Source organism: Telopea speciosissima, chromosome 4, assembly GCF_018873765.1.
Source record: "Telopea speciosissima isolate NSW1024214 ecotype Mountain lineage chromosome 4, Tspe_v1, whole genome shotgun sequence".
NCBI classification, from domain to species: Eukaryota; Viridiplantae; Streptophyta; class Magnoliopsida; order Proteales; family Proteaceae; genus Telopea; species Telopea speciosissima.
Window position 1 is genome coordinate 49789805 of NC_057919.1, and position 12499 is coordinate 49802303.

The window sequence follows — 12499 nt, forward strand, 5'->3', positions numbered from 1 at the left end:
ACTCTACACTTTCTATTTTTTGGAGTTACCTTGTAATTCCAACTCCAGTTTAGATCCCTACTTCTGGCCATTGGAGTTGACTGAAATTTGGGGCAGAGATTCTCTTCACCATTATTTCCACTCGACCTAAGTTTGACACAGTTCTACAGGCTGGTTTGATCTCTACCTCCTAAGTTACTAATTCTGGTTTTATTGCTAATTTGATGTTCTGCTGAAACCTATCATCATTCCTACTGTAGTGGTTCTTAGTTGAACCCCTTCTATATTAAATAGGTTTCAGCATTAACAGGTTCAAAAATCTTTGATGCAGGATCCAATCTAGTAGCACTGTAGCAGGGCCTTTCAATGAAGCCGTTGATGAACCAGCCCAGCTCACATCAGAATAGCCAACCAATTCAATAATCTTATTAGGTCTATTAACAAGACCATTCCCTGGAGCAACCTTAAGGTACCTCAGAATCTGACAAGCAGCTTCCTAATGAACCTTCTTAGGCATTCCCATAAATTGGCTTATAAAACCAACACCAAAAGATGTCTGTCCTGGTAACAGTAAGATGAATAAGTGTACTGATGTTTATCTGCAAGCTCCTCACCATTATTAGCTTCAAACTTCTTATGTGGATCCATATGGTGTATCAATCGGGAAAGAGCGAACAATTAAAAAAAAAAATAGTTCAGCTTGGAACAAAGAAATCCAAAAAATAAAAATAAAAATTAGAGCTGTATAGATTGACCAAGACCTCATGGAATGGATAGGAACTAAATTAGGGTCCAACTACATTCCATTGCCAGAATCCATGTTCTATATTTGAAACAAGTTGACCTCCTTCCTTCTCTCATGGTACAATCTTCTTCCCGCCAAGCCCCCCCCCCCCCCAATATTGATTGAATTGTCCAAGCACTCAATCCGAGACTCCCCTGAGTCTACTCTTCCGCCCCTTCCACTACTATTAATTTTGTTACCGATCGGACTATCCAATCTAATTCAAGACTCAGTCAGTAGACACTGCACTAGTAGTGGAGGAAGGTGAGGACGTCAAGTCATCATGCCCCTCATGCCCTGGGCAACATACGTGCTACAATGAACGGGACAAAGGGTCACGATCCCGCAAGGGTGAGCAAACTCTAAAAACCCGTCCTCAGTTCGGATTGCAGGCTGCAACTTGCCTGCCAAATCAATTCGACTATGATTTAAATCGTTTATTTATTCTTCCTTCCCGAAAAAGAAATTGGATGCTAAGTTGCTAACATACGAGTTTTAGACAAAAGGTGAAGCACTACTTCCCTTGAGAGAGACTAAAACCTTTCTTACTCCGAACGACTTCAATTCCAAGAAAATATCTGAGAGCACCCAAGTCTTTCATCTATAAATGTTGTTGTAAATAAGATTTCACTTTTGCAATACCAAGTGAATCATTACCAGATATAATAATATCATCCACATACACAATTAACACAATCACCATGGAGTCCCAACAACCTACAAAAACTGAATGATCAAAACAACACTATTTGAATCCATATAGCGTAACAACGGAGCTGAACTTATCAAATCAGGCCCTAGGTGACTGTTTCAAACCATAAATCACCTTATGAAGTTTGCACACTTCACCAGCATTCTCCCCCTGGGAAACATACCAAGAGGTTGCTCCATGTACACCTCCTCATGTAAATCTCCATACAAAAAGGCATTATTTATATCCAACTAATACAAAGGCCGGTCAAAATTAACAGCCAAAGAGATAAGCACACGAACAAAATTGAAATGAGCAACAGGCGAAAAAGTCTCAAAGTAGTTCACACCATAGGTTTGAGTATTTCCCTTAGCTACAAAACGGGCTTTGAGCTGCTCAACAGAGCCATCAGGGTTAATAGTATATACCCAACAATACTTCACTAATTTCTTACCTAAAGGTAATCTGCAAAGCTCCATGTCCGGATAGTAGATTTCCACCCTGGTTAAGACAACGCTTCAAGATAGGTTTGAGGTAGATTATGGGAAGATATAGATAAAGCAAAGCTATGTATGGGAGATGGAAAATGAGAAATAGTAATAAATTGGTCAATAGGATAAGCATCCATGGATTTTTAAGTACACAAACAGGGGTACGTTTACAAAATGCCACTGGCAAGTCATCAGAGGTTGTGACAGGAGCTGCAGATAGGGAATCAGACTATGTGGAAGGTGGTAGAGAATTGGGTACAACAGGCATTGATGGCTGGAACAGTGCTAATACACTTTCAGTGGCGGTTGTGGAGTTGTGGACTGAGATTCAGCAAAAGGAATCAATGGAGGAATAGGAGGGAAACAAACATTGCAGTAGCTCGGGTACACCTATAGTTTGGGCCATTACAGTAGCATGTGTCTTGCTTAGTCACCCTGTTGGCGCACTATGATATTCTTCTAGGGTGACCTTGGCAACAATAGGCTGGTATTCTTTACGATGGTTCAAGGAACACCATCAGAGTTAAGCAAAGAGGCCATACATACTTGATGTTGCCACATGCGTTATCAGACACACCTCGCTGACGACAGTATCCTACTCTAGTGATACGTCAGTGTACTCTCCCTCTTCATGGATTTCCGGGATAATTGTCACGGCGTCTAGGTGACCCAAGGCATTGGGGGGGTCGACACAAGGCAACACCACCACGGTGCCTGGAAGCTTAGGCAACTCCTTGACAAATATGCATTCGGTCACCTACCTCGTAATTTGGGCCATCTCATCAATAATGATTTACACGGGTATCTTGGGAGCACGACCTAACTGGAAGGAGTCAAGTTCATTTAAGGGCAGGGGAGTTGATGCAAGATCGATGGCTAGGAGTTGTTAGTTTCCCTTTTTTAATTTTGGTTTAACTTGTGGTCTAGTAGTTTGGGTCAGTTTTTATTTTAACATTATCCCTTTTTTAGTTATGTGAGAGTGAGAGTCCAAGTTAGCTTGGAACTTTATTTTCAATATTAGTTTTTTTTGGAATTTTTCTCTCTTTATATATTTGGTTGTAACACAAGATGAGATTAGATTTTAACTGGAATGAATTTTATTTGAGTTATTACGCTGCTGAAACATGGCTGCCTTCCTTTTTTCTCTGCTTAACTCCAGAACTGATCCTTTTCTCCAGGAGTGCTCATCCCCACTCTTCTTTCTATTGTTCTTCACTTATTTTCTTCTCGTTCCTCCTTTTATTTTGTATATCTTCTCCCTACTGTTGAGTTTTGAACAATCATTTACTGCTATCCTCTGTTTCTGGTGGTACTGACAGTCCAAGAGATTTGAATCAAACACTATTGATTCTTCTCTTTTCTGCCCGAGATTTCATGTGTTAGTTATACTCAAAGGAGCGACTTATCCTGCCCAGTTTGAGTCACAAAGAACATCATAGGGCTGAGAAGTAAACCTGCAAACAGGGCTGGAATTGAGTGACCGTCAGGAGTAATTCCAGTGGATTTTATCCTGTTATTTGATCCCATATTGGGTTGATTACTGCTTAGATCTGGTAGCCCGAAGGGTTTATGACCTTCATACAAAGTTTCAGATCCAAATCAAGTTTGCTCTCTGTTGGTTCTATCGTGAATCAGTTTCAGCAAGAAGAAGATATCTTCTTATTTGTTACTAAAGACCCATCTTGTGTAATTTACAAAATACCCCTCTAAATTCTAATTCCTTTATGCTTTGTCGCCACTCTTAATATGTAATTCCAGATTAGCCCTATTTCTTCACTTTTAATTACATTTCGATCCCAAGGACTGTTTGCCTTCAAAAGGGGGTCCCACACTTCAGTGATATTGCCACTGTTTTTTTTTTTTTTAAGCTTGGGTGGGTCCAGAGCAAACCCGAACAGGGTTTTTGAACCCCGGGATCACATCAGTTACACAGAGAATAAATGATAAATTCTATGGCAAAGCTTTCTCTCGTGTGGGAAGACTAAAGAGTTTCCCTAGTCTGAAACACCAGTTTCGTGCTCATTCTTTCCAATGGATCACATATGGGAGAATAGTTCCAATTCCAAAATCTGGAAAAATATAGAGAACTGTCTTTGCTCACATGTCTCAAAGAGCATTTGCTTACCAGCTTCTTCAAGAAGAACAATTAATTTGGTCAACCAGCTATGAAAAAGCTTACCTACAAAAGGACTGGTGCCACTACTAACTACCAGAACTCATACAATAAAGAAATAGTGAGAATGAACATTCAAAACTCTATTATTGTGAAACGCTTTATTTTCTCCTGCATCACTTTATCACTATTATAACCCAATGTATCTTCACTACCATCCAAGAAGTGAGAATGCCTGACCTGATTTGGATGTAGAACAACCGTGTTAACAGCTGCACGACTTTCGTATTCCCTTTGACAGCCTGGAGCCCTGAAAGTGATAACCAATGAGGATAAAATTAGACGGAACTGAGGAAAAAATGGCATGATAGAAGAGCGGCAACCACAAATTCAAAAAATTTGAGAGAAAGAGATAGTAATACTAGTAGTGTCTAAAAAGCAAGAAACGTTTTCACAAATTTGTCAAAGCGTGAGAATTAATCATGTGCTAAATTAGAATTAGCGCCATTGCTTTGGTAACCAAATCATAATAGCAATGACTAACAATAACAATAGTAGTAGCAGCAGTAACAATACTTACGATGAATCCTTTCTGCATGGCCCATGTTGAAAGCCTTCTCAACACAGCCCAAATATTGTGGCAGATCAGATGGGTCCACATACTGTGGACAGTTAGACTCCAAGATCCCCTATTCACATGTCAAAATTCAGCCTAAAGGGACTATGCCAAGTAACAAAACAGAAATTTGAAAGACCAAGACGCACTGTAGTGGTCAGAGTGCCATAGGCGTGCATTGACATACATGGGGGAATTTGATTGAATTTGAGTTTAAAATCCGACACATGGTTAATCCAGACCATTTCTTATCTATGCAATGGTCGGAATAGCCACATCTGTTCATGCAGCACAATGAGGGTGGGCCCTGTTGAGAGGCCACAAGACCATTTAAATCAGTTTTTTCCCTACTAATATAAGTACGTTTTTTCTGGAAAGGACCTATTTCTGCCACATTGCAAGCCTCGGATGGGACTGAAATTTTGCGGACACGTAGACCCCAAGGTCCCCTACTCACATGTAAGGTTTCAGCCCTAGTGGAGTCGGTCAAGTGCCAAAAATGAAGTATTGGCAATTGAGGACTATCAAGATGGTATCACGCCAATGCTTGGCCTACCGAGAGGTGCATGCCAATACATGAGACCGTGAGAGGGTATATGATTATATGATTGAATCTGAGTCTTAATCTGAGTCTTTTATTCGCTTGAGGTTATTAGAACCCCAACCTATCTTACATTCTAAATTTTCAGAACCTGGTTTTGTCGTTTCTTGTACAAGTTTGACCTCTACCTTTTGATTTGTTATTTTGGTCTTGCATTGTGTATGTTTTTGCTGTTCTGATGCAGCTATTCAAAAGCAGAGAGTGAAGGTCAAGCTATTTTATTAGGTAGCTATCGCTTCTTGGTGAATCAAAGTAGACTTATTGCTCACCTTACTGCCCTCATGTTTGGTGGCCTTGGATTTCCTGAGATAATTAGCTCGTCAAGACATCTCTCTTCTCTTCTTCCTCTTCCATATATTAACTCTTACTGCACCTGTCTCCATGATGCGGTAGAAGAAGTGAAGAAATCCTAATTACAATAGGATAAGGAACCCCACTTTTACTAAGACCTGAACATGAAATCAGAAATTTCAAAAGAATTAAGAGTCAAGAATCCCAATAGGACAAGGTAAACCTACTCCGTACAAGGAAAGGATTGTGATAATCTAGTTGTAATTTAGATGGGAATAAGAGAACTGAAACAAGATCTAATTCTGAAATTTTAAACTAGAATCGTAGAGGATATAGAAAAAGATCATAACTAAGGTAATGGCCTGCAACTTAAACCAAGAGCCTATTATGGTTCATACAAAGGTATGGTTGAGGGATTGAATCTCTCATTGATTCTCCAGGTGCAATGCAACATCATTGGTTGCAATCCAGAAACCCAAAACTCAGGAATGGATTCTGATATTCATTGAATGGACAGAAGAATGCAACAGAATAGAAAGAAAAAAAATGATGATAAACGGAAAATAAAGTAAGAGCTAATATGCAGAGAAAACAAGAGCAGGTTTGAATAAGATCTCCCATAAAATCAGTTATAAATCAGAGATAATCAATCAAGGACTTGCCTAGAGACAAGAATATTGACCTAAAACATGCAAACAAAGCAGGTTTGAATAAGATCTCCCATAAAATCAGTTATAAGTCAGAGATAATCAATCAAGGACTTGCCTAGGAGACAAGAATATTCGACCTAAAACATGCAAATAATTCTGCATTTTAGACGAAACATAACATAGACTGCACATAGATATGGCAATAACCTGCATAGTTGTCACAGCGTCATGGCGATCCAAGTCGGTGGAGGGGTGTCTGATCGATATATCGACACGTCGCCCACCATGGGGTTGCCATGGCGATCATGTCGACCATGTTTTATTTTTTAATGTTTTACTAGATGTATACTCAAGCCATATTTTATTTTTTCTCTATTGTTTCTTAAGTTTTAAGGATGGCAATCTTGTAATTAAGCAGAATCTAAGAAAGGGCATAAAAGGGTTTTGATTTAATGACTAAGGATAAACTTGGAGGGATGTGTAAAGCATGGACAAAGAGGAATAAAAGAAGAGGAGGGTACTTTAGGAAAAAGATAAAAATAAGGGTTTGTAATAACCCACGATCAGATTATGGTTGTCTTCAACCTTATGACTTCAGCCTGGGACGGAAAACGGTGCAGTACGAAGGAGATAACTCCTTCAACTCTTCTCGGTCCAGTCTAAATCTTCAGGCGAAGCATTGCCACATCATGTTCTATCAATTCCAGCAAGAACTCATCACAGAAATCAACTAAACAAGGAGTATTTAATCCCTGGAATCAGATCTGGTGACTTAGTCGCAAGTAATCTTCAAAGGTTTGAATCTCAGGGCAAGGAAAGCTTTTGGGTGCGAACCTCTCAGGTAAGGATCGCCCTAGGGTGGTGATTCAATGCACCAAAACTCAAGCTCAATCGACTCTCTCTCAAAGGGTTCAAAACAATTCTATTGAGGGTTGCAGTCACCACCCAACAGAGAGAACATCAAAGGCATAACAAGATGAAATCGAAGAGGGAAAGAGAGACAGGAAGAAGAAATCAATGAGGGAAAGAGAGACAAGACGCCATGGTGTAGGTCGATATGCATGCTTCTCCAGCGCCAGGACGCCATGGCAATGCCATGACAACTATGATAACCTGCTCCATGGTTTTCGAAAGATAACTTCTCTTTCTCTTGAAGTATGAGCTGCACAACTTGTTGGTGGATGAGCTTGCTAGAGGTAGGACAGTTAAAAATCATTGTATTTAGAACCAATTCCTACTGATTGACCTTGTCCCCTTGGTGGGAATGTACCGCTTGCCTACTATTGTTGTTGTTCTAAATTTCTAATTACCATGAATTATCCTCACTTTTCTTGAGAAATAAAACTTACCCATAAAAACATAAAGAGTTTAATAAAATTACAAGAGTGCCTTTGCACTCTAATGGAATCTGGTGGCATTTCTGTAATTCCCTGTTCACTTTGAACTCAATATGAGAACATCTGCAATACTTGTTTTCAGCTGAAATTGACCAGTGAGATGGGTGTGGAGTCCTGTATTACATAGACCAACCAACCATCCGTCCTCTTTGCCACATGGCAAGTTAGCGATGATGAAAAATGTCATCAACCCCTGATACACCACTTGAATCCTACTAACAATAGAATTCTAAGAGTAGATTAAGCACTCTTTAATGCAAATCAATTAGACCTCATGGATCTGATTGGCCAGTGGCTAATGGACCCAAAGACAGATCTAAGACTGATTTGTTGAGAAAGAAGGGCAGCAGATCTGGGAGATTATGCTGGACAGATCTGGCCTTAGATCTAATGGTCAGAATTCATGGAGAGAATAATCCAGATCTGAAGGCCAAATTTTATGGAAGATTGACAAGACACTAGAAAATGTGAAATCGATAGAGAAGAAAGGAGGAAAAGAAATTTGTGTGCTGTACAAAAAAGAAAGAAAGACAGCAATGCAAGAAGAGAGAAATATGGGAGTCTATAAAGTGCAACTGGGAGGAACAAGGGGGGAGAGAGAGAGAGAGACAGATCTCTTACCTGATAGAGAGAAAAGAGCGAAAAGCCTGCATTATTGTACCAAATAAACCAAAAAAAAATTCCATTCAAATTCCAAAAATCATAGAGTGGGTTGGTTACATAGATGTAGAAAGTAGAAACCCAAAACCAAAAATAAACTCCACTAAGGACTCTTCATTTTCCTAATAGGTTGAAACTAACTAGTAGACTCCAAATAAAATAAACTAACAGTATCCTATTGATTCTCTTGTCAGTGATAACTAATCATCTTAAACTAACCTGCTCTACAAATTCATTGTCAAAATCCTTTCCAATCATCTCATGTTGGTAGTGGATTCTCTTGTCAGTGATAATCAATCAGCTTTCATTCCTCGCCGTTGTATCTCTGACAACATTCTCCTCTATCACAAAATTGTGAGAAGTTTTGACCATACGAACCAAATCCCCCATTGCCTTGATGAAAATTGGCATCACAAAGCCTTTGACTCCCTTTGTTGGGACTTCATTGTCAATGTCTTGAATAAGATGTGCTTCCCCCCCCTGCTTTTACCAACTGGGTTTCTGCTGCATTTCCTCTCCCCGCTTTTCTGTCCTTGTCAATGGACTGCCCTGCTGGTTTCTTTGCCTCCTCTACTAGCATCCGGTTACCCCCTCTCCCCTTACATCTTTACTTTAGCCATTGAAGTCCTCTCCTATAGTATCCAATTACCCACTGATCAGCAGCTCATCTCCCCCCTCACTAATTGCAAAGTTCTTAATCTCACCCACCTTGCTTTTGCCAACGACCTAATGCTTTTCACCAAGGCTGACCTCTCTCCATTGCTTCTTCCTTGTCCTATCTGAGGCAATTTGAGTGTACGACTAGGTTTTGTATCAACCTCTCTAAATCCCTCCTCTTCTTATCTGGGGTACCTGAAGAGGTTAAGGCCAACCTTTTAGAGTTATCTAGTTTCTCCCTTGGGTCACTCCCGGTCAAATACTTGGCCTGCCTTTGATCCCCTCTAGGTTGACTGCCCATCATTGTACTCCCATGCTGGATCTCATGCGTAAAAGACTGCAGCTTTGGAAGGAAAAGTTATTATCCTATGCGGGGCCATCTTGAGTTGATCAGATCAATCCTCCAATCCACCTAAATTTATTGGTCTGACATTTTTGGCCTCACTAAGGCAGTTATTGGGAAAAGCTTGAATCCCTTATGTGTTCCTTCCTCTAAAAAGGATCTCACAGCTCCAAGTTTCTCCATCCTATCTCTTGATAATGTAGTCCTAGATTAGTAGGAGACCAACTAGGAGCTAGACAATCAGGATCTAACTTGAACATGTAGTTCGGTTAGGTCAAAATAGGTGAAAATTGTGAAATTAGGGTTAGAATTTGATGAAAGAGTTAGGTCAAGTTGATGTAGGGGAGTCTATCAATAAAGGTTTTAAAAAGTCTAGGCCTTTTAATTAGTATCGACAGCAAGGTTAGGGTTAGGGTTTTGGGTTTTGGGTTTTTGAAAAGAGGAAAAGATGGATTTTTAGGGTTTATGATAGTAAGATGAGGGAGCAACTTGGATCGAGTTTTTCCCTAGTATGAGAGGAGAATTCGATCAAAGTTTGATGTGATTTGGATGGCTGGTTTGGTCTGGGCAGAATGTAGGTATTGGGAAAATTGAAAACAAAAGAGGGGAATTTAGGGTTTGGGCTGTGAGAGGATTAGAAGAAGAATTGTTGGGGATGAGGATGATTCAAACTCACTGTTGTTGCAGATTTTCTTTGGCATCAGCTTGCTTGATTATAGATCTTAAATAAAAATCAAAACTTGAATTGAACTTGAAAGTAGGGCTTCAAAAGAACAAAGAGAGCATGAGCGAACCACCCGGGCTTCACACCGCAAGGTGTCGATTGGAGCAAACACCAATCCCACCAGCATTGATCAAACTGTTGAATAATGTAAACCAAAATACCGTGAGGGTATTCTGGTCTTTTGGGTTTTATTTTTATGTTCTATGTACTACTTAGCTAAGTCGGCTAAGTTAGGGGTCTTTTGGTCATTAAGTTGTAATTCTTAAAGCTATTAATTCAAGGCTTGATTGATCAATTCGATCATTCAAGCATTCCCCAAATTTCCTGTTTTGCAAACATGGCATTAGAGCCAACTTCTCTGATCTAGGTTTTTAAAACCCCATCCCCTCCATCGTTTTCCTCTTCCATCCCCTTCCACTCGATCTTCTTCTTTTCTCTTCCTCCTTTGGTGGTTCTCTTCACTCACTAGGGCAGCACTAATAAGGTGATCATACGATCTAGATGCTGCCCTCACTTTCACCTCTTCAATAGATGGTTTAATCAATCCTCAAGTTCGATAGCTGCTGCTCTTGGTCTTTGCGATTTTTGGGATTCTCCCCTTTTGAAGATCGAGCCCTTTTTTATGATAGGAAGCTGATTTTCCCTATTGGAGATCCACCATAGCAGTATTGGACAGCATCTAGCACAGACATCTCAAGTTTTTTGAAGCCCTTACTCAATATCGATCTCCTTTCAGGGTTTTGCAAAACCCTGACTTTTATCGATTTTTGAGTTTTCTCTTTTCTGATTTGGCTGAGCTTTGGAGATCTGATTCATATTACATCAAGGCTCACTCGACACTATTGGTGCCCTCTTCTCCTGAAGTTTTTTCCAGATTTCAAGTATTGCACATCCTTGGATCGAATTCAGGTTTTGCTGTTTTTTGACTCTCAGCTGTTGCATTGTGTTTGATAAAAGGTTGCAATGGATGGGGTCTGATGTTACATCTGCTACTTCTAGTGTTGAAGGACAACCTAAACCTGATTATCTTCCTTATGCTTCAGCCATCAAACTTGATGGGACAAATTATCTGATGTGGTCCCGTTCTACTTACTTAACTATTGCTGGCTGTGGCCTTACTCGGCATCTCCTTGGCACTTCTGCTGCACCTTCTGAACCTGGTCATCTTCGTGATCGATGGATGTCTAATGATGCTATGATTATGGCAAATCTGATCCACTCTATGCAAACTGACATCTCCAGCAATTATCTTTTATTGGAGACTGCCCACCACATATGGAGTGCTGCCAAGGAGACCTATGGAATGGTAGGGAACGATGCTCAAGTGTATGAAATTTGAAAGAAAATTCATGACACTATACAGAAGGAGTTACCTGTCTCAAAAATACTATGCTGCCCTTAAGGGTCTATGCAGCAACTGGATCATTACTCTGCTTTTCAGCCTTCTACTCCTACAGATATTGTAGCCTATAAGAAACATGTGGACAAAATTCGGGTCTATGACTTTCTGGCAGGTCTAAACATTGAGTATGACCCTATTCGTCAGCAGGTTCTTTGTAGGGTTCCCTTCCCTACCCTGGAGCAATCTTTTGCCTTGTTTCATACTGAAGAATCTCGGAGAGCAGCTATGCTTCATCAGACTCCTGTTGAGTGTTGATAGGTCTGCCCTCTAGGCTGGTTCCAGCCCTGCTACTCCTACAGATGCTTCTCCCAATGCTGCTACTTCCACCAAGGAGCCTGTTAAGTGTAAGCACTGCAACCAACCTTATCACACTAAGGATACTTGCTGGAAATTACATGGGAAGCCTGCAGATTTTGAAGCCAAACGTGGTCGTGCTAAAACTAAAAACAAAGCCAATCACACTGAAAGTGTAGCTGCAGCCTACACTACTGACAATGGTCTCTCCCAGGACGAATTACAGGCTTTCAGGCATATGTTTTTTTGGGTGAATAAAAAATTCATTACTAAAAGCAGCCCTCAAAAAGGAGGGAAGAAACAAGAGACAAGGACCAGCAGAAAAGGCTCAAACAGCGGAGCCCGCTAGCGTAAGGGTAATAGAAGAAAGGCCCCAGGATACAACAATGAATCTGTTCCTTGGGGTGTCAATACAAGTAGAGGGAGCAGCTAAACTAATTTTAGTTTTGATTTCAAAAGAGATGGAATCCCAAATCTGGTTGGTAGATCTCGATTTGGAGGTCCATTTCCTAAGATTTCTCTCCATCCAAATGTGGTTGATAGCGCCGAGAAAGCCGATCTCCCAATCATATCACAGATAGTAGAGCCACCAAAAGTCATATCAACCCAAATCCACTCACAATCAAAAGGAAGAATCCTCCTGTTTGACGGCCAGCATTTGGAAAGGATGCCTTTCCAGATAGAGGGAGTGAAGGGGCAGCCAAAGAAGAGGTGATTTGTATCTTCAGTCCCATTCCAACAAAGGCCACAGTTGGGGGAGACCATAATGTGCCGGTGTCTGAGGAAAGCTTGCGTTGGGAGGCAGT

General features: G+C 40.5%; 1 protein-coding gene across 3 annotated transcripts in view; it reads right to left on the reverse strand.

The window, feature by feature from the left end:
* LOC122658916 (target of rapamycin complex subunit LST8) overlaps window positions 1–12499 on the reverse strand; it is a 70774-nt gene that overhangs the window by 21819 nt on the left and 36456 nt on the right. For all 3 annotated transcript variants that reach the window (XM_043854070.1, XM_043854071.1, XM_043854072.1), the window contains one exon: window positions 4299–4368. In XM_043854070.1, the coding sequence (XP_043710005.1) occupies window positions 4299–4368 (70 nt within the window). The remainder of the gene's footprint in view (window positions 1–4298; window positions 4369–12499) is intronic.